Genomic DNA, 24,349 nt, shown 5'->3' with positions numbered 1-24,349 from the left:
GGCACGACGCGCGCGCGGAGCAGCCGTGCCCGCCGCCCGGGCCCCGCGCCAGGGCGCACACGCTCCGGCCCCCCCACCCGGCCCGGGCGGGAGTTTGCACCTCTCCCTGCCCGGGTACTCGAGCCGCCGCTGCAAAGCCAACTTTGGAAAAAGTTTTTTGGGGGAGACTTTGGCTTTGAGGTGCCCAGCTCTGCGCTTTCCGACTTCGGGGGCCTTTCCAGAAAATGTTGCAAAAAACCTAAGCCGGCGGGCAGAGGAAAACGCCTTTAGCCGGCGAGCGAAGACGAACCATCGACTGCCGTGTTCTTTTTCCTCTTCGAGGTTGGAGTCCCCTGGGCGCCCCCACACGGCTAGACGCCTCGGCTGGTTCGCGACGCAGCCCCCCGGCCGTGGATGCTCGCTCGGGCTCGGGATCCGCCCAGGTAGCGGCCTCGGACCCTGGTCCCGCGCCCAGGTCATCCCCAACCCCCCAACGACGGAGCCCGGGCTGGGGGCGGCGGCGCCCGGGGGCCATGCGGGTGAGCCGCGGCGGCGGCTGCAGCGGCCTGAGCGCCTGATCGCCGCAGACCCGAGCAGAGCCCACCTCCCTCCCCAGCCCCCGCCCCCCACCCTGGCCGCGGGGGCGGCGCGCTCGGTCCACGAGTCCGGGGCCCCGCGGGGCCGGGCCCGGAGTCGGCATGAATCGCTGCTGGGCGCTCTTCCTGTCTCTCTGCTGCTACCTGCGTCTGGTCAGCGCCGAGGTGAGTTGCGACGGCGGCTGGGGCTGCTTCGCTTCATTCATTACCCCCGACCCCTACCCCCCTGATCGCCCCCTCCTTTCGCTGCAGTGAACTTTGGACCCATGCAGTCCCTGGGTCTGGCGCCGGGCGCTAGGTGACCTCCGAGGGCTGGGACGCGAGGTCCGGGAGGTGCCAGGCTCTAAGAGGAGGGGGCAGCGGTGCTTTTCTTTCCCAGGGGGGATCTCAGATCTCCGAGCTTTTAGGCGTCAGGCGACGGTGTGTGTGGTCCTGTCTCCCACCCCTCAGGAACCCGAGAATAAGCCCCCTCCTAGCCCAAGGGAGAGGGGTGGGGTGGTGCCGAGGCAGCAGGCAGCGCGTCCTCCCGAGCCCACTTCGGCTACAGCTTAGGTCCTGTCCAGGACCCGGCTTGCACGGGAGGTGCGAGCTCGCGCACCGGTGGTGGCAGCCACGCCAGTCTTCGGCGGGGGTTTCCTTCCCACCCTGGCTCCAGCTCCCGGTCGGGCTGGGTGCCCTCGGGGCCCGTGCAGGTCTTGCCCGGCCCCAGAGTGCGGTGCAGGAGCAGCCTGTGTCTTGGGCGCAGTGGGTGCCGAGAGAGGTTTTGGGCACTTGGGATTAGGGGAGGAGTGGGGGTCTTAGGGAATCCAGCCCCCGGGGCGGTGTGTGCCTGAGGTCGCGCCATACCTGCGCCCGCACCCTGCGAGAGAACGCACCTCTCTCCCCCGCTCGCAGGGTGCGGAGCGCGCCGCCTGTAAAAGCCTAGCAGAGCTGGGGTGTAAAAACGTCTGCGGGAGCTATCAGATTGTATGAGTCCCCCGCACCCCTCCCAGCCTCACGTAGCAGTGAGTTGGCAAGTCTACCCGGAATCCAGGTGGGAAAGGGGGCGGGGCAGGGAGGAAGCGCGAGGTGCCGGGGAGAAGAGGGCAGCGGGGAGCGCGGCGTGCCTGGGTCCCGTCCCGCCTCTGCTCGGCCGCGGCCGGGAGCCCGCACCTCGCCCGCTCCCGGGGAGGGCCGGCCCCTCTCGGCCTCCAACGAGGCGCAGGAAGGAGGAGGCGGCGGCGAAGGGGTTAAGGTGAAGAGCTCCGAGGCCGCGGCCGGGCCTTGGGCCGCCGCCAGCGCAGGTTGTTTTGACCACTGAGGAGCCGTCGCCGTCTCCTTTTGTTCTCGGGGCTCCTCGAGGGCCGCCGGCCGCCCGCCCTGGGGCCCCGCCCTTCCGCGGCCACCCCCCGCGGCCAGCACCCGGGAGGGAGGACGCGGGGCTCAGCCCGGCAGCCTACAGGCCCCTCCCGACGCCCCCTCCTCTCCGCTCCCGCAGCCCCCCGGGCCGCGTCCAGCTGTTGCGAAGGGGGGCGCCGGCCGGCCCCAGCTGCCGCTTTGCCTCGCCGCGGGGTCTGGGGGCTGGGCCCGGTGCCAGGGCGTCCTGGGAACGGCGGCGCCCCCGCCGCTGCTCTCCGCAGCCCACCCCGCCCGGCCCCCCGACTCGCTCACTCACCCCACGCATGCACACTCTTGGCCGGAGGCGATGCTGCGCTCCGGCGGGCGGGCGGGTGCGCAGAGCGACGGGCACGCACTACCGCGGCCGGGTCGCGCGCCCGCCGCCGCCACGCCCGTGCACACGCGGGGCACACGCGCGCGCACCGCATACACACGTACGCACGGCCCCCGAACACGCAGCCTGAGCACACGTGCGCGCACACCTACGCACGCACATAGGCACGCACGGCCCCTATACCCCCATGCACCAGGTGCCCACCCCCGCGCAACAGGTGAGCCCACCGTGGGCCTTGGAACCTAGTTATCTCTGCAGCGACCCCGTTTCCTTCCTGGGTCCTATGAGGGAACGGAAACAGGGACCCTCCCGTCAGGTCCCGGCTCCACAGCACCCACTGGTTTTTGCCTGGTCGGGTCAGCTCGAAGCCCCTCAAGCATTATCCTTCTGTGATTGCTTTTTAAAACCATGCTCATGTGGCCGAAAATGGGGGGCGCTGTGATGTCCGGAGCGTTTCTCCCTTCAAATAAGCCGTTCTTTGAACCTCCAAGACTGGATGACCCCGAATGGCTGAGGGGTTTCCCACCCCTGACTGTTCTGTCCTCTCTGGGGATCCCAGCCCGCTCTGGAGAGGCTGGGTGACGGCTGGAGAAGGCCTTCCCAGGCCTGCCCTTTCCATTTCCAGCTTCATCCAGCGCCTCCTCCTCCTTTTCCAGAGCTCCGGGGGTATGTGTGTTTGCTGGGGAGGCTACGGCACGGAAGCTGGTGCCTTTCTCCTCACTTGAATCACAGCATCCTTGAACATGGCCTTCAGGAACCCACAGTTGTGTAGTGCTTCGCAGTTTACGAAGCAGTTTCCTGCAGAGCCTGAGTAAGCCTCAGGAGTCTCTGAGGGAGGAGACCTAAAGGGAAAACCTATTGACATGGGAGCCAGTCCAGGAAGGCTTGCTGGTGGAGGTCGCCTTGGGGTTGGCCATGTCCTTGGCACGCTTGTACTGAGCCTCAGGTGGAGGCCTCAGCAGCTGGGAAGGAGGGATGGGGACCTCTGAGGTGGGGCCTGGCTGAGGGTTGGCTGAGGCCCATAAGGTCCCATCTCCATCAGCTGAGCTGGCTTCCGGAAGGGTGACTCTCCTTGTCATGTGATGTCTCTGGCCTCTGCACCCTTCTGCCGAGAAGGAGTGAAGGGGCCCGCAGACCTTCAATCACCCAGCTTCTTTCTGGTTTGCTAATGGTCTTAGGTAGTGGGAGACTGACTTGCTGCAGGTTAGGATCAAACAGAATTTGGGGGCTCTGGTGCAAGACCTAGGAACAGTGTGTGTGTACGTGAGAGAGAGCGATTGATTCAGCAGGAGTGTAAAGAGGTGCTTGCCATGGGCCTCATAAGTCCCTTTCAGAGTCTTCCCTCACTGCCCCCCCCATTGAAATGCCCTTCTAGCACAACTATTTTCATTTTCTGATTTATTTAGTTGTTTATTATGTGTTTTTCGTCACCAGAGTATAAACTCCACTAGAGAGCTTTCGTCCTGGTCACCACTGTCTCCCCTGCTTAGAACGGTGCCTGGCCCATGGTGCATAATCTGTAAATATTTGTGGAAAGGACAGGGAATCCTTGTGGGGGCGGGGAGGGAAGGACCAGACATGTGTCTAGGGCTTGCTAAGTGCTTTATAAACGCGGCCTCATTCAGTCCTCCCGCAGGGCAGCCCAACATAGCCATGCTGCCCTCCAGTAGCCATCTTCATTTGAGTCCCCCTGCATCGCTCCCTCCACCGACCCCCATCTTGAGAGACAAGCACTTCTTTCTTTTCCATGTCTTGGTACTTGGACTGCCAAGATTAGACTGGATAGAGAGAAAGAAACAGAAGGAAAATTGGATTGCAAAGGTTCTGGGTATCTTGAGCTGGGCCTCAGTTTCTACCACCTAAAAAAAAAAAAGTGAGAAGTTTGGATCAGCTCAGAGTTCCCCAAGAGCAGCAGAATTACCTGCCTTTTGAAAATGCAGATTCCTGGGCCCCACTCGGTGCTGGGAGTTGGGACCAGGGGTGGCTGGGGTCAGTGATTGCCATGCGCTGCCAGGATTGTAATTGCTGCCCTGGCCTCTCTCTTCCTGGTCTAACAGTTTTTCTGCTGGAGAGAGACTCGGGAGCCCAGTGGGGGGCTGGGCTAACAGTAATAGCGGTGGGGGAGTGGGAGGGTCCCAGGAGCAATAAGGCAGGGAAATGCTAGGTGGGAAAGGCTGGTTCTGAATGGCTTCTGTGGTCTGCCCAGAGAAGGCTTCTTCAAAGGGCTTGGCTTTGGCATTGACTCTAAATCAGGCCTGAGACTCCCAGGCAGGCGGGCGCTCCAAGGCCTTCTCCCTCTGCCAGCCACTGACAACGCCCCTGCTTGCTTGGGCCAAGCCCGTGTTGTCTCCCTCAGCTGAACGGCAGGCAGGCTGGGGAGTGTATATCTGTGTGTACAGCTGGGGCCCAGGCAGAGGGTGGGGTCCAAGCCCCTTTAATCTGCCAGCCTGGCTGGGAGCAGGTAATTCACCTGGCCTCAGCTGGCTTGTTCCCTTCCTACCTTCCGCAGCTGACGTTAGGGGTGGGGTGGGGAGAAGGCTGTTTGCCTTGGCTCCCACAGCTGGCTGTGCCCCAGCTGCCTTCTTGCCACGCCCTCGCCCTGCCAGGAACCCCAGGCCTGAGATCTGGGACAGCTTCATCAGGTGCCAGGCCTCCTTTCCTATCTCCGAGGGGGAGCTGCCCACGCTAAGGAGGTTTCTAGAACCTGTGCCTGGCTCCAGGCTGCTCACCCTCCCACACCTCGAGTAACCTCTGACCCCCAGCAGGTGCCCATGTGAGTCTCTCCCAGGGCATTGCATCCTGGAGCTGACCACAGGCTGAATTTGCCCACCTCTCAGCCACCCCCAGCCCCGGAAGGGACCCACCCACCAGCCCACACGGCCCCCGGGCAAGTGCCAGTGTGGGGCTCAGGTGTCATTTCCTGTGGCCCGGCACAGGGGATAATGCAAAGCCACATACTCTCCACCTACCCACTGTCATCCTCAAAAATGTCCTGCACTGCAGGCCCCGCGCATGCGTGCTGCTCGCTGCTGCCCTCAAGGCGCCACACTGAAGGAATGCATGGGGATCACAGCAGGGCTCATTAACTACCCATCATTTGCTGGCTGCTCTGCTAGGTGCGATTCCGCCTCCCAATAATGCCGCTGAGGTATTATTAGCCCCATTTAAAAGATAAAGAAGCGGAGGTTGTGTTAGTTTCTGCTGTATAACAAAGTGAATCAGCCATATGTATACATATATCACCATATCCCCTCGCTCTTGCGTCTCCCTCCCACCCTCCCTATCCCACCCCTCTAGGTGGTCGCAAAGCACTGAGCTGATCTCCCTGTGCTATTATACTCCAATAAAGATGTTAAAAAAAAAAAAAAAGAAAGCAATTCCATTTATAATAGCATCAATAAGAATAATATACTTAGGAATAAAATTAACAAAAGGAGTGTAAGTTTTATACATTGAAAAGTACAAAGCATTGTTGAAAGAAATTTTAAAATATCTAAATAAAAAGAATGACATCCATGTTCATGGGTTAGAATAGTAAATACTGTTAAGATGGCATTAATCTTCAAACTGATCTACACATTCAACTCAATTTCTATCAAAATCCCAACTGGCTTCTTTGCAGAAATTGGCAATTCAGAATTCATAGAGTTATGCAACCATCGCCCATTACTTAATTTTAATTATACTAATATGCACCCAAAGAGAAATATAAGAATTTTAATAACAGCCCTATTCACAATAGCCTCAAAATGGAGACAACCCAAAAATATATCGAGTAAAACGTATAAATAAATTGTGGAATACTTATTTAATAGAATGTAAATGAATGAACCACTACTAAATACAGCAACCTGGATAAGTCTCACAAATGTAATGTTGAACAAAGAAGCCCATTACCAAAGAGAACATAGTTCAGAATCAGACAAACCTAACAGTAATAGAAAATGGGATAGTGGTTACCCTTAAAAGGAGTTGTGACTAAGAGGAGATGCAAGGAGAGCATCTCAGGTGCTGGGATGGTCTGTTTATTTCTCAAGGTATGTGTTTACTTTGTGAAAATTAATTAAGCTGTATACTTATGACCTCTGTACTTTAATGTGTGTATGTTGCACTTCAATAAAAAGTATGACTTAAAAAAAAAAGAAGCTGAGGTTTTAGGTTGTTAAAAGCCTGACTCCAAGAACCCAGGTTTCCCTGGCAGCTGAAGCCCTTGCTTTGTCTACTACAGAGCTTTTCCATCTCTTCACTGTGGATGTTTGGGACCAGAGAATTCTTTATTGTGGAGGCTGTCCTGTGCATAGAAGGATGTTTAGCAGCTTCACTCGCCTCCACCTACTAGATGCCAGTAGCATTCCTCTATTTATAACCACCAAAAATGCCTCCAGACATGACCAGTGTCCCCCGGGGGCCCACCCGCCCCTGACTGAGAACTGCTGCTCATGACCCCTGCAGGGTGGGGAGCTGGCAGGAACTGAGGTTAATGCCCAGGCAGCTCCATGGCGCTGGGACAGAGGGGCCCACTCTGCCACTTACGAGTCGTGTAGACCTGTAGCTGTTTCCTGAATTTTTGTAAGCCTCAACTTCCTCATCTGGAAGATGGGAATACAAAAAGCGCCAGCCTCTTGGGGTGGGTAGTGGGTACAGCATTTAACTCAGTGTCTGGCCTGTAGTTAGCACCTCACAGAAGTTAGCTGTGGTACTAGCGTCAAATCCAGGGGCTCTCAGGGTGTTCTGGGCATCTAGTGGCCAAATTACTGAAAGCACGTGCAGGAATGGCGTCTCTGCTTAGAGGAAAGTGGACTCTTTAGGAGGCAGTGTGCTCGGGGGGGGGGGGGGGGTGGTCCTCCTGGTGGAGGAGGGGGAGAATCATACAGGAGACAACTCCAGAGACAAGGGGAGAGTCCTTCATGCATTTTACCAGTATTTATCGAGCACCTACTGTGTGCTTCTCCCACCTCTCCTGTCTCTATCCTGGGCTCTTCCCCACTCAGCCTGGGAGATTGTGGGCTTGTTTCCATGAGACGGCATCTCCTTTGCATCATAGGCTGTGTCTGGGGCATCTGCTAGGTAGGCCTGTTTGGGAGTCTGCCTCCTCTGCCTTGGCCCGCAGCGGCAGATGGCTCTCCAGGGGGCAAGGAGGTCTTGGCATGAGTGCTATGTGCCATTTGGTCCTGGGCCTTTGGGCCCCTCTCCTGGGGGGTTAATTTAATCATTACTCCACAAGCAGCCTGGGAGACCTGGCTGGGGACCCCACCCTGGGCTTTCCTCTGCTGCTTCTCCCGGGACCCCCAGGCAGAATTAGAATTGAATCAAATGTCTTCAACCCCTTCAATTTGCAACTGAGAGCCAGGATCAGAGAGGGGCGGTGGCCAACCTGAGTTCACGGGGAGGTTAGTAGCGGGGGAGGTGAAATCCCGCTCTTTTGACTACCAGATCTGGGGCAGACAAAACCCTCAGGGGCAGTGGCCTGCCTTGGGCTTCACCGGAGACCAGCCAGCTGCTTTCCGTGTTCCGTGGGTTGGGTCCTGTGTCCACATTTGGAGACCACCAAAGGCGTGGTCTCTCTGGGTTGGAGGAGGCAGGCCACGTGGAGGTGGGAGAGGAAAGTGTGGGGCAGCTGAGTAGACATCCCTCCCCATCTCACACACGCATCCCCTGGTTTCCCGGCTGTGCCGTCGTGGACCCCAGCTCCCAGCCAAGCTTACTGCTAGACCCCCACCCTTCTCTCCCTCATACCTCCCGAACGCCCTAGGCACCAGGCAGGCTTATAAGCTCCACGTGCCAATGAAGAAACTCAGCTCAGAGCTCTCAAGGAATTTGCTTTAAGAGGGGACATGGCCACACTCCACCCTGGCCTTCTGGCTCCAGGGCTGACTCCAGTGGCCAGGCCCGCGTGTGGTGGGGTCCCTGGAGGAGGCGTTGATAAGTGATGAGGAGGCGGAGCTTTGGGGGAGGCTAGAACCTGATCAGTCACCGGGCTCCTAACAGACCTTTCGGGGAGCACCCCGGGGGGACTGGCCACGAGGCGGGGAGAGGGCGGCGTTCCTTCCTTGAGGCAGCCTGTGGGGAGCCTCTCAGCACTCCGGTCTTTGGAGTGTTCAGTGCACCAGCTGGAGCAGGGGCACCTCCCTTCTTCATCCAGGGAAACTGAGGCACAGACTTGTGTAACCCAAGGTCAGGCAGTAGTAAGTCAGGTCTGCTGAAACCCTCCCCAGGGGCTCCTCCCACAAGGCGGAGCCCTCCTGTGTGTTTACGTGTGCACGTGCATGTGTCTGCACGGGTGTGAGTTCGGACACGCAGCAGATCTTGCTCATATTCTTTGCCCGGAGGCACAAGAAAGAGGCCCTCACCTCTTTTTCAAGACCTTTGGCATCAGCCCCTCAGGTCTCCCTGGACCATGGGGGACGGGGCCGTGACATTCCTATGAGGGCTGCTCTCATGTTATTGTAGGACCTGTGATTTCCCTGGAGGAAGCCCGGCTCCAAATGGGGCCTGTTAATGTGCTTATTAAGTTTCAAGTGTTTTTGGCAACAGGCCAGAGGGGCTCTAAAAATAGGGTTTGGTTGGGCATGGGGCACTGGTGAGCTTTCAGGTTTCCCGGCTGTATCTGAGGATTCCCTTCCCTCCTCTTTTGAGTGAGAGACTAAATAGATAACGCTAGTACATGTGGCCTCCTGAGACCATCCAACTCTTCAAGCATCTATTAAACACCTTGTGTACCCAGGTGGCTGCGGGTACAGGCTCTGCCATCAGAAAGATTTGGATTTGAATGCAGGTTCTGCTGATAATTGGCGGTAGGACTCCAACAAAGGATGTCGCCTATTTGAGCCTCTGTTTTTACCTCTGTCAAATGGGGATAATTCGATCTCCCATGACAAATGCTGGCTGCCTTTAGCTGTCAGGCGTGGAGGGGAAGCAGAGAGAAATCAGATTGTTGGAGCCTCCAGAACCTGTAGTGTGATGGGGAGACAGATACGTACAATCAAATCTAACTTAAAGCAAGCTGAGGTTCTGTTTGGGGGTGAGGGATGCAGATCTGAGCTGCATCTTAGAGGCTCCCGCAGGTTCTGGTCCTCGGCCTTTGTGCTCCTGGTTGTCAGGCCTGGAATCTCCCCCACCCCCGACCCCTGCCTGCCCCTGGCCTGGCTGTCCATTTGTCCGTGGCCAAGGGGCCCTATGGGAACTTGCCATAGGAGGGAGTGTGTGTGTTGGGGGGAGGAGGGCCACGTCTGGGAAGCCCTTGCTCCCAGCTCACTTGGCCCCCCTGTGTCTGCCTGGCAGGGGGACCCCATTCCCGAGGAGCTCTACGAGATGCTGAGTGACCACTCCATTCGTTCCTTCGATGACCTCCAGCGCCTGCTGCACGGAGACTCTGGAGGTGAATTGAACCCTCGCCCGTGCTCTGGCCCTCTGCTGAGCCCTGGGGAGCCGGGCGGGCATCCCCGCTGCCAAGGGGGGCAGGGCATCTGGCAAGGGCATCCCCGCTCCCTTGGCATCCAGAGACCCAGAGGCCTGTGGCGGCCCCGCAGGGCTCGGCCACACCTGTCCCGGGCAGGGCTGAGTAGGCGGACGGGTTGCTACCTGGGATGTGGGGCGTGGCGGGAGAAGCTCCCACATGTGGCTCTGGCGGGGTGCAGAGGGCGGGGTGCCGAGAGGAGGGGGCAGGGAGAAGGTACCCAGGGCATCTGCACCTCTGGGTGTGGACTCAGCCGGGGAGGGTGGTGCCAGAGGGGCCCTCTCCCTGCCCCTCTGGCCGAGGGCCCAGTCTCCAAGGTCTCCAGGGGACACCTGGCGCACACTAGTGGGCAGCCCTGCCCTTGCCCAAGAGTGCGCTCAGTGCATGGGCACGTGCTTGGTGGCACACACGTGGCGGGGCTGGCGGGCTGGGTCGGGAATGTATTTATAAACGCTGCCTTCAGAGCAAATTCCATTCTATTCTAACCTCTGGCCTGTTCCCTGGAGCCCTAGTCGGCAGCCCCCCTGCACCCCCAGCTCCCCTTCCCTCTGGGGTTTTGTCTCTTTGTCACTTTGTAATCCTTGCCCAGACTGCTATCTACGGGGGACAGCATTTCCTGCCTTTGTTTCCTCTCCCCGTTGGGCCCCTGGCTCCCTCTCAAAAGCATTCCCGGGCCCTTTCAAACCCGCCTGTGCTGGGGGCTGGCGAGGCAGGCGGGAGGGGGCCCCAGCTGGGCCCACCTATTGTTCACCAGGCCCCCCGCCCCACGTCTCCCACACCTCCCACCCCATGCCCGACTGGCCAGCCCTGGTCAACACAATGGGGCAACTTCCAAATTTAGCCTCTCTGCTGTTTCTTCCCAAGGCCCTTGGCCCTCACCCTCGGGCAGCCCCTGTGTACCCCGGGTGGGAGTCGGGAGCTCCGAGATGAGATTTTCAATAGCGGGCCTGTTTCAAGGCAACCGTGTGGCTATTTTTTCCTAATCAACTTAACCTTTCCACAAAGCACATCTTTTCCCCATCTCCTCCCCACCAGGGACATTCCAGAGACGGCAGAGAGAAAGGAAGGGAGTGAGGAGGACAGACAGACGTGCTGACGCAGGAGCAGTATGCTAGATGGAAAGGCGCCAGTTATAGCACAGTCTCCTCCACACAGGACCCACCGGGAGCCTGCACGGATGAGCGGGGGGCTTTGTCACGGGCGGGGCCCGTGGGCCGGTGGGCTGGGGAGACAGCGGGAGCCTGAGGCGCTGCGTGCAGGGAGCAGGAGCTTGTCCTCAACCCCCGTAGTTTACTTGCTGGCGCTTCAGCCGTCAAGAGATAGAAGGGGCTGCCCGCAGTTCAGTGTGGAGCTCCAAGTCTTCTGCAACCCTCACTTCCCGCAGCCGCTTCCGGCCGCCATCTCTAGAGAGAGGAATGCCTCCAAGGGGTGCCAGTGATGCTGAGATGAGGGCCACCCAGGACAGAGAAGGGAGCTGTGGTTCGTGACTTTAGGAATAAATGGACAACATAGGGCCGAAGTGGGGCAAAAGGTTAGGGGGAGAGGCACAAACACGGTGAAAGACTGGGGGCTGGAGAGAGACCAGGGCCGAAAAGGGGGCAGGGCAAGGGCTCCCCCAACACCCCACCCACCGCCCCGCCAGGCCTGGCTCTTCACCCTGTCTCTGCCTTCAGCCTCCACCCCCATCCCTCTCCTTCCCTCCCTCTTCCCCGCCCAACTGGGCCATTGTCCGGGGCTCCGGAGGGGCTGTGTCCAGGGCATGCCGGTCCCCCCTGGGGATTCTGGGAATTTCTCCATTCAGCACTTCCTATGGGAACGCTGGGTGGAGGGGCGCTGGAAACTGGCCTTCGGAGCTCTGGGTCCTCACCCTGCCCTGGAGGCCAAGGAGGGTTCTCTTACAGTAGCAAAGGGGATGGGTTATTTTTAACTCCATTGACATGGGTTCTGTCCAAATATGTGGTTGAAGGGCCCGGAGTGGGGCTGATGATCCCTTGGCGATGCAGTCAGGGCCTCACCACCCTCTGAGCCCCATGGCCACCCTGGGGTTTGTCCGGAGGGGCCCCTCCTCGGAGCTGGGACCCTCGGGTTTACAGGGAGCCAGAAGGGGAGACCGTTTTCTGGAGTGGTGTGCCAGTGGGGGATGGGGAGGGAAGCAGTCCTCCCGCCTGCCCTGGAACCCGCATCGGAGCCCCCAGAGCCCTGGTCGAGCCAGCCAACGGTTTTCAGAGTGTGTCTGACCTCCTCTTACAGATGAAGACGGGGCTGAATTGGACCTGAATTTGACCCGGTCCCATTCTGGAGGCGAGCTGGATAGCTTATCCCGCGGGAGAAGGAGCCTAGGTAAGACTGAGGGTGAGAACGGTGGCCTCTCAAAGGTGGGAGCCAGGGAAGAATTGGGGATGCAGCCAGCCCGAGGCCGGAGGGCCTGCTCCTTCGCCCTGACACTGAGGACCGAGTGGAACTGAAGGAGCACAGCCATCCTTAAGTACCCTCTATCGAGGAGCTAAGCCATCATCCTCCCCTCCCCCAACACACACTGTTTTCTAAATATAGTTCGTTAAAACCTCATCGGTTCATTAGTTCAACCTTGGAGGTGGAGATTATTAACCCCATTTTATAGAGTTGAAAACTGGGGCCCAGAGAGGGTAAAAAAGCAGCTGAGGTCACACAGCTAGCAAGTGGTGGGGCTGGGATCCTAAGCGGCTCTTCTTGCTTGAACCCAGTGCCGCTGGCAGGCTGCATGTCTCCTCTGCAGCGAAGCGCTGTGCCTGTGACAGCAGGCGTGAAGCAAAAGAAGGTACAGGTCACTGGGTCCTGCAGAAGCTTTCTTAGGGAGGCGGGTGCCCGCTCCAAGCCCCTCTTCCTCTCTGCCCACCTGCAGTCCCCAAAATTCTGTAGACTGTGGCTGGGGGGCCCGCCACATAAGAGTCAGGTGGCCTGAGTTTCACTCTTTGCTCTGTGAATTTGGGCAGCTCATTTAGCTCTCCGAGCCTCAGTTCCTCTATATGTGAATAATGACAGATGACAGTCGCCCCAGCATTGACTGTAAGCCTGCTGTAGGCCAAGTTTCACATTCCTCCTTTGATCGGCAAGTACAGTATAGGAACTGTTATTTTCCCATTTCATAGGTGAGGAGACTGAGGCTTGAAAGAAGCAAAAACATAAGAATAGATTACAGTGTAAACAGCAATGTGAGAGTGGCTACAAGATAATACACAAGTAAGGGCCACATGCCGGGCAAACTCATAAATGTGTGAAATCATCGAATAAAATGGTTGAGGGCTGGCGGGAGGAAACTGACGTGGACCCCGCGCCAGCGCTCTCGGAATGATCTCACTTGATCCACAGTGGTTTTAGGGTGTAGATCTCATCATCCCCATTTTTATTTATTTATTTGGCTGCATTGGGTCTTCGTTGCGGTGCACAGACTTCTCATTGCGGTGGCTTCTCTTGAGGCAGAGCACGGGCTCTAGGCACTCGGGCTTCAGTAGTTGTGGCGCACGGGCTTAGTTGCTCCGCGGCATGTGGGATCCTCCCGGACCAGGGCTCAAACATGTCCCCTGCATTGACAGGCGGATTCTTAACCACTGCGCCACCAGGGAAGTCCCTGATCATCCCCATTTTGCACGTGGGAAAACTGAGGCCTCAAGCCTGTCAGCAGCCTGCCCAAGTCCCGTGGCTGGTAACCCTCCACGCTGGGGTTGAAGGAGATGGGACAGGCCAGCGTTTCTGAGGGCGAGCAGTCCCAGAGGGGCTCCGCGCTGAGCTTTCCTGTTGGTGGGGCTTCTGGACAGGCCCACCACCCTGATGGAGGTCCCCGCTCCCTCCAGGTTCCCCGACAGTCGCTGAGCCAGCCGTGATCGCCGAGTGCAAGACACGCACCGAGGTGTTCGAGATCTCGCGGCGCCTCATAGACCGCACCAACGCCAACTTCCTGGTGTGGCCGCCCTGCGTGGAGGTGCAGCGCTGCTCCGGCTGCTGCAACAACCGCAATGTGCAGTGCCGCCCCACGCAGGTGCAGCTGCGGCCCGTTCAGGTACCCAGGCCTCGGCCAGCCCAGGGTGGGGGGCACGGGACTCGCTGACCAGGCTTCGGGGGGCGTCCAAAGGCCTTCCTGGCGGGCTCCGGGGCTCCGTCCAGAGAGGGCCGATCTCGAGAAGCTCCCTCCCGACAGGTGTGCAGAGGCCGCCCATGGGTCCGCTGAGGCCATCCAGGCTGCGGTGACCATGAGCCACAGACAAGCCCCCGGGGTGGGGCCGTACATAAAGGATGCTGCCTCCTCCTTTACAGGGATCAAATCACCAAATGTCCCTGGAACAGACAGGTCCACAGACATATCGGACACTCAGAACGTTCTGGGCAGCTGTTCAACTTGCCTCAGAGATCTCCCCTCTTCAGGGCTCTCAGTTTTCTTCAATCCACACAGAGAGAGGCTCAGTTAGGTGCCCCAGCATCTTTAACACCCGCCCATCTCCCTTTGACAAGTCGTGTCTTTAGCAAGGAGGGCAGAGAGACCCCCTCCAAGCAACAGACCCTGCAAGAGCTGGGGCAGCCCCTAGCAGAGAGTCAGAATGCTGAATCCTGTCCCCTTTCTGGAAAGATTGGGTGTACGCTCTGACTCAAGGGAAATTTTAGAGTAGGGGCCATCCTGGGGAGCTCCTGGTCTCACATGCGGCAGAGCAGGGCCAGAGAAGTCTCAGCTGTCTTCTGATTTACGTGGAAAGGTTTCTGCACCCCTGGGGGCAGCCTCACCCACACACCAGCTCAGGCTGGGCCGAGCTGCTGCTGGGCGGTGGGCACGCCTCTCCAGGGCTCAGGACCGGCTGGTGCTCCCTACCTACTCTTGCCAAGTGCCCTGCCTGCCTCACCACACTCCCCTCCCCTATGGTCAGCCGTGGCCTTGCCTCGTGCCCGCCTTGGGCCTTGGGCCCAAGATTACCAATGTCACTTTCTACCCTGGCACCCACTGTCATGGTATCTCCTGTCCCCAACACTGCCAGCTCTGTGGATGGACACCTGACAGCTGACCTCCCCCTTCCCGCCTCCCTTCTGGATAAAGCCTCCCCCCACTTCCTTCCAGACAACCATCTCCCCGCCTCTGCTGCAGCCCCTGACCTTGGCTGGCGCTCAGGGAATGAGGACACCGCAGGCCCCACGCTTAACCGGGAAATGCCTTTCTCCCTCTCTGGGGGATCTGAGGGGGGCTGCCGGAGACCAGGTCAGGAGGGCTTGTTTTGATGGAAAAGCTACGAGAAGAGCAGAGGGCAAGGTCCTGCCATTGTTTGGGCCAAAGCGTCTACCCTGCTGCAATCCAGGCTTTCGAGGAAAGATCGCCACAGGGGATGCTGGGTGGCAGAGCCGGCAGGCAGCTCTCCCGGACCCTGCCTGTGTGGTCTTACGGAGGCACTTTGGTGGTTCTGTCCTCCAGGTAAGAAAGATTGAGATTGTGCGGAAGAAGCCAACCTTTAAGAAGGCCACGGTGACCTTGGAGGACCACCTGGCGTGCAGGTGTGAGACGGTGGTGGCACGACCCGTGACCCGAAGTCCCGGGAGTTCCCAGGAGCAGCGAGGTAACCGCCCATCCAGTGTCTGCCTCTAATTGCTCAGCCCCCTTCTTCTATGGCAGCTGCCGGGGGCATGCGGGGGGAATTGGATCTGGCATGCCCTGGTTAAGTTCACCTGAAGCTTTCCATGTCACTGAAAAAAATCCAGATTCCTCCCCTGCCTGGGAGGCCTTACGTGAGGATGTAGCCCCCGGTTGGCCCTCTGGCCTTGTTACCAACCCGTCCCGCTCACTTATGCCGCCCCAGCCAGGTTGGCCTGTTTGAGTGGCCAAGTAAGTTTCTGCCTCAGGGCGTTTCTTTGTACATGTCACTCTGGCTGAAATTCACTCCTCCTGGCCCTTCACAAGCCTAGCTCCCGCTCTTCACTTGGGTCTAAGGTCAGAAGTCACCTCCTCTGAGAGGTCTGCTGGCCGCCCCATCCAGAGCAGCCCCCATCCCAGTCTTGCTACCATAGCCCCCTACTTTGTTCTGTGAGTGCATGAAATGGTGGGAGGAACCATGGCCTGGATGAGAGAACACCCTAAGGCATATATCGTAACCAGATATTTGACGACTTGTCCTGGGGAGGAGAAATCAAACTAATTCCTGGTAGCCTTGATGAGGGAATTAGGACCAGTGGGGGGGAAAATCACCAGAGAGAAATTTTAACTACATATATGCAAAAGCTGGTGAGCAGTCAGGAGTCCAAGATGGAATTGTCTGCCTTCTGAGGTGGTGAGTTCTGTATTCCTGGAGGTATGCAAGTAAAGGCTGGGCAACAATGTAGCAGGGATGTGACAGATAGGGTTCAAACGCACGGATAAGTTGGAACTGGAGTTCTGTTCCTGTCCTTAGATTTCATGCATTCACAATTTCAGGGGCAAGTTTGAGTTAAAGAGTTGAAAGGGACTAAAAAAATGGTCCAGTTGCCTCCTCTACATTTTATGGAGGAGGTGCCTGAGGTCCAGATAAGCTGAGGTCTTGCCCAAGGTCACACAGCCAGTTCCAGGTAGGGGCATAGCTAGAATTCAGGTATCCTGAAGTTCTGTTCTTGGCTCTTCCCTCACCCTGACAGCTGTCACTGGCTCTTAACTTGCCTCGTTTTTTTTTTTTTTTTTTTAAGGATTTAAAATTTTTAGAGCTAGAGATGATCTTACAAGTCAGTCCTTCAGTGTTACTAATGGGGCTGCTGGAGCACAGAGAGGTTAAGGGACTTCATGAAGGTAGCACAACGGCAAAGTTGAGCCTGGAACCCAGGTCTTGGAACATCTAGTTTTGGGTTCTTTTGACTGTATCTTGCTGCCTTTTCTCCCTCGAGGAGAAAAGTAAGGATCAAATGAGACTCATTAAGTTAATAGGATTAGATGAGCATAAAAAAATCATGCAAGTGACTGTTTGGATTTTCAATAACTTTCTTTGGTTAGGGGACAGGACAATCTCACTGTCATTTCTTACTAACAAGCCTCCTGAAGACAGGGCCATCTCAGCCTCTTCCTCCTGTTCTAAGAGCTGAGCTGAGTCATGGATGACCTAGGAAGGCTGAGAATTTGACAGCTTCAAACTGACATGTTGTAAATTATTTGTAGAGTTAATATGGAGAATGACTGCTGTTCAGGAAACATTATATTCTTTTTTATGTTTAGAATGGGGTTCTTTTCCCTGCCTTTGTTTCATGTGATTTTCTGAACCAGTTTCTTAGGAGGCATGTTCAACCACTTGATATGTAGGTCTTGCCATTTTAGTTTCAGCATTTTGGCCCTGGGTGACAGTTCCTGTGGCAGCTGGTGGTGTGGCACGTGTGATAGTCAGTGTCAGACCTCCTGGGCTCAAATCTCTGCCCTGTCACTTATGAGCTGAGTGATGACCTTGAGCTTGCTCAGGCTTTTCCCAGCCCAGCGTCCTGCTGATGGCCCTGTCTCTGGCCCTTCAATGGCCCTCTCAGGCAGCCTCCCTCAAGGGGGACCTGAGACCCCACTGAGTCCCTAAATTTCCTACTTGTAGCAGTGGGGTAACTGCCTCATGGGAGCCTGTGTCTGTGAGGTGGGAAGTCAGGTGTTGGCCCCAAAGTAGCTGGGTGGGCTGGGGAGAACTCTGAAGGCTCCCAGGAAGAGGCAGGCCTTGAGCTTGGCAGAGAAAACTTTCATTGCTAGGGTGTCTACCTAGGAGCCCAGGAGGAAGAGAGACATAAGTGCTAATCTTGACCAAGACTGACAGGCACTGTGATTTACAGCCCAGTGGTTGAAAGCTTGGATTCCAGAGGCAGATCCCTGCATTCAAACCCCAGACTTTCTGTCTCAGTTTCCTCATCTGTTAACTGTACAAACCTATACCTGCTGTGAGGATAAATAAGCTTAGAACTTTGACAGGTGCGTGCTAGCTAAGGGTTTCTGGCGATTTCCACGTATTATCTCCTAAACCTAGGGGGCCAGGGCTGCTGTTCTCAGTTTTAAAGATGTGGGAATTGAGGCACGGAGAGTGTATGTGACTTTCCCCAAAGCGTACAGCTAACACCTGGGAGAGCCCAGTTTGGACCCAGGTGGTCTGGCCCGCCCCACTGTACTGCCTCTCGGAGTGGCTAGGGCCAGGCAGACGACGGATACAACGGAGGGAAAGGCCCAGGTCAGTGGTGGAGGGGTGTGGTTATGCCCGAAGCCTAGTGACTCCCCCATCCCATGACCGGAAGAGGCTGAGGTTGGTGGGAGGAAACTTCAGTAGGGGGTCAAAGGAAGGAAAAAAGAAACAAGTGAATAAGAGCAGCTGCTATTTACTGATCACTTCTCTAAACTTAGTGGCTTAAGACAATAGTCATTTTCTATGCTCTCTCCTGTCTGTGGGTTGACTGCGCTCAGCTGGGTGGTCCTGGTGGCATCTCTTGCAGTTGCAGTCAGTTATCTGGAGGCTGCACTAGGAGAGCTGGGCCTCTGTCCCTCTCCCTGAAGTCCAGGGCCTCTCCTCCCCATGTGGCTCCCACGTGTGGCAACCCCAGCAGGCAAACCAGACTTCTTATGTGACAGCACGGGGTTCCCCAAAGTGCAAAGGTGGGAGCTGCCAGGCCTTCTTAAGGCTCATGCCTGGAACTGACCAGCACCAGTCTGCCTCCTTAAATTGGTTAACAGATCCAAGTCCAGTCCAGGTACAAGGGGCGTGGAAATCAGGGGCACATCAGTGGGGTAATGACAAAGAACTTGAGGCCGTAGTTCATCTGCTCCCCTCTGTGTTTGCCAGCATATTGTCAGTTATTCCTTCTACTAGTCCTATGAGGTGGGCAGTTTGTTATTCCCATTTCACAGATGGGGAAGCAGAGGCACAGAATGGTTCAGTAATTGTCCTTAAGGTACAGCTGGTGAGCGGTGGAGTTGGGACTTGAACCCAGGAGGTCTGGCTGGGTTCAAATCTAGACTCCCCTCCCAACCCTTCTCTCAGCCCAGAGGATATGGGGAGGTTCTGTGGCAGGCCTTAGTCAAGGGGGATAGACACCCCCAAATCCCCGCCAGTGTTCATCCACCTGCTAACCAGACCTTTCTTTCTCTCAAGCAGCCAGAACGCCCCAAACTCGGGTGACCATTCGGACGGTGCGAGTCCGCCGGCCCCCCAAGGGGAAGCACCGGAAGTTCAAGCACACTCATGACAAGAAGGCGCTGAAGGAGACCCTCGGAGCCTAGGGGCATCTGCAGGAGAGTGCGGGCAGGTGAGGGCCCGGCGGGGAAACTGAGGCCCAGCACCCTGTGTTCCTTCTCCCGGCCTGTGGCTTTGGCTGAGGAAGGGGCGGGGGGAGAGGCATTTTCCTGTACCAAAGCCAGGCTCTAAGCCTTGATCTCCTCTTCCAGTTATCAATGGAGTTTTTCCACGGCACAGGTTGGGTGAGGGGCTTTAGGGACCCCTGCCCAGCTGTGTCTCAGTATGCCCTAAGAGAATGGGCGGTCTAAACCTCAAATCTTCCAGCCCTGAGCGCTGCTGGAAATCAGGGGCAGCTGGTCGACCCCAGCTCCCTGCCCCTGGTTGCCTGTAAGAGTGGGATGGAGCCCTAGGCTGTTTCTGATCCCCGTGTCCCTCTGCTTGGCCTACAGGGTTATTTAATATGGTATTTGCTGTATTGCCCCCATGGGGTCCTTGGAGTGATAATATTGTTCCCCTCGTCCGTCTGTCTCGATGCCTGATTCGGACGGCCAATGGTGCTTCCCCCACCCCTCCACGTGTCCGTCCACCCTTCCACCAGTGGGTCTCCCCTCAGTGGCCTCCAGCATCTTGCCCAGAAGCTCAAGAAGGAAATGAAGGACCTGGACTCCATCGCTGTCTTCCTCTCCTGACCTGGAGAAAATGGGATGAAAGTGCAAGAGAGACTGATGGGGTCGCTGTTGGGGGAAAGGAGCTTCCTTCCCCAGCGCTGTGGACTGGCCTGAAACCCTGCACGTGGGCCTGAGGACCTCTCAGCATGGCCTGCCTGGTCCCTGGACCCGCAGCCAGCTCCAATGGGAGCACCCCCAGGCAGGCCAGGGTACTCGTACTCCTGTGGCTGAGACCGTGTTGGGGAGCATAGACTGGAGAAAACCCCCTCCTGCAATGCCCAGGCCCGGTCATCTCCCCTTGGTTACCTCTGCTCACAGTGGCTTCTTTTCATATTATACGTTTGAATTCTTTGAAGATGCGGACTCCTCCAGGCAAGTGTGGCCAGAGCACCAGGCAGCCAAGTGCCCTCTCAGACGGGTTAGAGATGAAGTTTGCTCCGGAGGTGGATGGAGATGGTGACCTGGGCATGCACTGCCTCCTTCCACTCCCCCTGTTCACTTTTTCCTCTGTTTCATCTCTCTACCTCCACCCTGTGTCTCCTCCTGTCCTGACCCTTCAGTCTGCTCCACCAAGGGGCTCTTGGACCCCTTATTGAGGCCGCAGATAACCCCAGTCACTGCTCTGTAGGACAGAAGACCAGGGCCCAGGGCAGCAGGGGGCCTGCCTGTCGTATCCCAGCCCAGCCAAGACTGCCCTGTAAGGTTGTACAGGGTGTGCACTGCACAAGGGCACTGCATGCAGGGAGCACAGGTCACACACAACCGTAGACGTGGCCAATTTGTATATTTATTATGACAATTTTTTGGCAGATGGAGGTAAAGTGTCTTGAGGAAAGGGATCCTTGTCCTAATTGACACAAAGGCTCTGTGTGGACTGGCTGTGCCTCTGACCCAGCCCACGACTTGGAGCGGTCAGACAGGACTGAGCCCTTGGTGGGGGACAGGGGAGCAACACTTGTCCCTGTGGCCTCCGTTTCCCCAAGTCCTCAGCTCAAGCAGTCTCCCCTTTAGGCGGGTGTGAAAAACCCAAGAGAAAGTCTCCAAGGGTAGGGGGTAGCCCTTGCTCCGCCCCTGCACACGCCCCTCTTCTTAGATCTTTTTGAGTTCCATCTCTGGTGGCTCCTCCCAGGAAACCAGCTCTTGGGCTGGGAGTGGGGGAGAAAAGGGAAAAGATCCCCAGGGCCCCCTAGGGGTGGGGTCTGAGCTCCCACCTCCCTTTCCACCTTCTACTGCACTTTCCCCCCTCCCCCCATCTCCCAAATCTGCTTCCTTCAGTTTGTAAAGTCGGTGATTATATTTTTGGGGGCTTTCCTTTTATTTTTTAAATGTAAAATTTATTTATATTCCGTATTTAAAGTTGTAAAAAAAAAATAACCACAAAACAAAACCAAATGAATCTGCCAGAGATCTGTCTGTTGGCACTGCATGTGACAATTACCCTTTGCGCATTGGCAGGATTTGCCGACAGCTTACGACGGGTTCCTCTGGCTCTGGGAGACTCAGGCGCAAACTCAGGCGCGCGCGTCCGCGCACACACACACGTTCACACATGCATGCGCACACGCCGGCCCGCTGCTCTGAGCAAGGCCTCTGTCTGGGAGCCGGTGAGAGCCAGACAGCCCACTCTGTATGGCTTGGTCCTGCTTGCAGCTCCTGATACCTGGACCCCACGTCCCTGTGCTTGTTACTGGTAGTGACAAGAGATGGGTTTCTCCAGCCTGAGGGTCTCCACAAGGGAAACAGATCCTCAGCATCATGGGGTGGGACTGGCTGTGGGGAGGGGCTACCCAGCGTGGGAAAGGCTGGAGGAGGTCCTGGAGGGGCCGTGGGGTTTAGAAGGAACACAGCTGAAAGTTGGGGCTGGGGTCTGATCTTGGCTCAGCCCTTAGCCGGCTGTGTGGCCTTGGGCAAGTCATAGCCCCTCTCTGGTCAGAATACCATCTGAAACAGAAGAAGAAGGCCAGGAGACCTGTGGTCTCCAAGGTCCAGCTGTGTGGTTCTGTGCTTCCCCTCATCCACGAAGACTTGGGTCTGATTCCATGAAAAAGATGCTAGATGTATTCTGGGTCTTACCTGCTGGCAGACTAGCGCTGACGGGGAAACCTAAGAGGTGGAGAATCTGACTCATCATACGGACAATCTAAAACTGAAACCATTTTGCCCCTGGAAGTAGTGAGCTCCCTGTCACTGGAAGTATGTAAGTGGCAGCTGGGTGACAAGTTGGCTGAGGTTAAACTGAATAACATTTGGGCTCCCCGTGATTGATTGATTGGTTGATTGATAGACTGACTGACTCATTCATTCATTCACTCACCTTGATCCCCTACCATGTGTCTGTCTTTACCAGGGGCTTTTATAGCAATTTGGTGTAAATTCATCCTGTGATTCATAGCCCGATGCTTGAGGTGGTGGTGGTAGGCAGTGCCGATCAGAGGGATTTACCTGAAAACTCCTACCCCCTCCTGCCCGACCTGTCTGTAGGACCCTCCCCATTCCCCAAACCCCCAGGGTTCTGGGTTCCAGGGCACTAGAGAAGTCTCAGGCTGGGAGGAGGAGGGGATGGAATTTAGAGGGCAGCTAGGGGGCCAGTGCATGTGGCATCTTGGCATCTGCAAACAGCTGTGCTGTTCCATGGATGGCTGCAGGAACTTCCTGGGTGAAACAGGCAGAGCTGCCTGAATCTTTCCCTTTCCCGGACACCATCCCAGGCAGGTGCCAAACCAGGCAGCAGCAGTGTCCAGCCTGTAGGCCTCCAGGGTCCTGGTGGGCCCTCTCTGGGCTTTAGAACCACCAACCTAAAATGGCATTCTTCCAGAATCCCTTCTGCTGGGAACAAGGCATTCCCTTCTTCATCCCTTTTTCTGCCCTGTTGGCTGTAATACAGGCATGATGTCTGGCACTTAAGCAGCCATCTTGAGCACTGAGGTGAAGGCCAAATGCTGAGATTGGTGGAGCACAGTGGAAAGGGCTGGGGTCCCTGACACCTGACTGACTAGCTCAGGAGTTTTTACATAAGAAAGGAGGAAATACCTCTATTTGAGCTACTCTTATTTGGGGTTTTCTGTCCTTCGTAACCCAACCCAATCCTAATAGCCCCATTCACTCTGGGAAAGAGATGATGTGGCCTCCACGCTGGTCCATTTATCTTCCACAATCCTTGGGTGCTTAGCATCATATTATGAACTCTCTTTTATTCAAGGCCCACTCAGATGTCACATCTCACTGCCCCCTGCCCTCCCCACCCACCCCGCCCCGCCTAGGAGCCTTCTCTGTCCCAGCCAGCAATCCTCCTCTCTCAACTAGAGCAGAACTGTAGCCCTCTTTGGAGGCTTAACGTCGACTGCCTCCATAAAATAACAAAATGATGGCCTCTTTCGCTTATAAAGTAAAATATCTATAACCTCTTAATACTCTCAGGTTTGTTTTCAGGAATGGAGGAGAAAATGAAGGGCAAAGTGATGGCAAACAGGCTTAGAGAGATTAAGTGACCTGCCGAAGACCACATAGCTCCTGAGTGGCTGGATCCCAACCCCATCCTCCTCTGCTGACACCACATCTGGTGTGTTTCCACTGTTTTGTAGCATCAGACCAGGAACCCCAGAATCCTAACACCTGTACATATCCTGGGGTATAGTCCTGATTCAGGCATGTAGTTACCATGTGATCCTAGGAAAGTCACTGCTCCTTCCAGATCTCAGCCTTTCCTTCGGGCCTTCGTGCAAGTGTCAACCCACCAGTGAGGCTTGCCCTATCTGACCTTTCCAAAAGAGCAGACACCTGTCCCATAGCCCTCCTTTCTTACCCGCTTTATTTATCTCCATAGGACTTATCCTCTTTTGGCTCACTCTGCAGGTATAGTTGACCCCTGAACAACACGGCGGTTAATCCACATATAATTTATAGTCAGCCCTCCCTATCTGCCTTTCATCCACGTTCCTCCTTATCCGTGGATTCAACCAACTACGTACTACTGTAGTATTTACTATTGAAAACTATCTGTGTATAAGTGGACCCACACTGTTCAAACCTGCATTGTTCAAGGGTCAACTGTACATCTTTCCTGTCTCCTCCCTCCCCGCATGGAGCTATTTTGTTCACCTCTCTGTCCCCAGAGCCTAGAAGAGTGCCTGGTACATAGTAGGTGCTCAATAAATGCCTGTTGAATGAATGAACATGAAGGTCTGTTATTGGAGCAATCAAGTGTGTCTGCCCCATGTCTCAGCTTGCCTGGCTGATCTTCATCGCACATGCTGTGGTGTGGCTGGGAAATTGCACTGACTACAGATGAGATATTTCAACTTCTCAGCCAGCTCCATGCTTAGTGCTGCATCTTCCTTGATTGGAAGATCCTTGAGAGCTGGGGTCATGTCGAATCCATCTTCTAAACTATCCAGCCATCGTCTCTCTCCATATCTACATCTCTCCATCCATCTATCTATCCGCCCACCTACCCTTCCATCCATCTACCTATCCTTCACCCATCCATCCACTCACTCATCCATCCATCCACCCATCTATCTGTCCATCCATCCACCCATCCACACACCCATCCATCTACCCATCCATCCATCTGTCCATACATTCATCCATCCACCCACCCATCCATCCATCTACCCATCCATCTACTCTGCCATCCACCCATCTCCCTCCTTCCTCCCCTATTTCTCACTTTTACCATGTCCCAAGCTCTGTACTTGCCACCTCATTTTATTACCTTCCGAGGAGTGTGGTGCCAGTGAAGAGAACAGAGGTTTAGCACAGAACACAACTAGCCCCAT

At 56.2% G+C, this 24,349-nt stretch overlaps 1 protein-coding gene and 1 long non-coding RNA gene across 4 annotated transcripts in view; one reads left to right on the top strand and one right to left on the bottom strand.

Moving 5' to 3' along the window:
- LOC309610253 overlaps positions 1-9,557 on the bottom strand; it is a 29,700-nt gene extending 20,143 nt beyond the window's left edge. The window contains exon 1 of the long non-coding RNA XR_014233804.1: positions 2,230-9,557. This is a non-coding gene — a long non-coding RNA (uncharacterized lncRNA). The remainder of the gene's footprint in view (positions 1-2,229) is intronic.
- On the top strand, positions 612-23,743 carry PDGFB (platelet derived growth factor subunit B). Of its 3 annotated transcripts, none has more exons than XM_082352822.1 (7): positions 612-740; positions 9,568-9,664; positions 11,993-12,082; positions 13,573-13,778; positions 15,171-15,312; positions 18,823-18,973; positions 19,353-23,743. In XM_082352822.1, the coding sequence occupies exons 1-6, from the start codon at positions 678-680 to the stop codon at positions 18,945-18,947; spliced, it is 723 nt and encodes a 240-aa protein (XP_082208948.1). In that variant the 5' UTR covers positions 612-677; the 3' UTR covers positions 18,948-18,973; positions 19,353-23,743. The 3 variants fall into 3 exon arrangements, with proteins under 3 accessions (XP_082208948.1, XP_082208947.1, XP_082208946.1); XM_082352821.1 differs by having other exon boundaries at positions 18,820-18,973; positions 19,502-23,743; XM_082352820.1 differs by having other exon boundaries at positions 18,820-18,973.
- Positions 23,744-24,349: the final 606 nt, after the last annotated feature.

The sequence above is a fragment of the Balaenoptera borealis genome, assembly GCF_965194805.1.
Source record: "Balaenoptera borealis genome assembly, chromosome: 13".
Lineage (NCBI taxonomy): Eukaryota > Metazoa > Chordata > Mammalia > Artiodactyla > Balaenopteridae > Balaenoptera > Balaenoptera borealis.
Note: the sequence above shows the minus strand (reverse complement) of the source record. Positions and strands in the feature narration are given on the sequence as shown.

What these genes read in the sequence shown, in the direction of transcription:
- PDGFB (XM_082352821.1), top strand. Translation starts at nt 678, where the DNA reads ATGAATCGCTGCTGGGCGCTCTTCCTGTCTCTCTGCTGCTACCTGCGT. An exon ending in CCGCGGGAGAAGGAGCCTAG is followed by an intron (nt 12,083 to 13,572) that starts GTAAGACTGAGG and finishes CGCTCCCTCCAG; the next exon opens with GTTCCCCGACAGTCGCTGAG. An exon ending in GAGTTCCCAGGAGCAGCGAG is followed by an intron (nt 15,313 to 18,819) that starts GTAACCGCCCAT and finishes CTTTCTCTCAAG; the next exon opens with CAGCCAGAACGCCCCAAACT.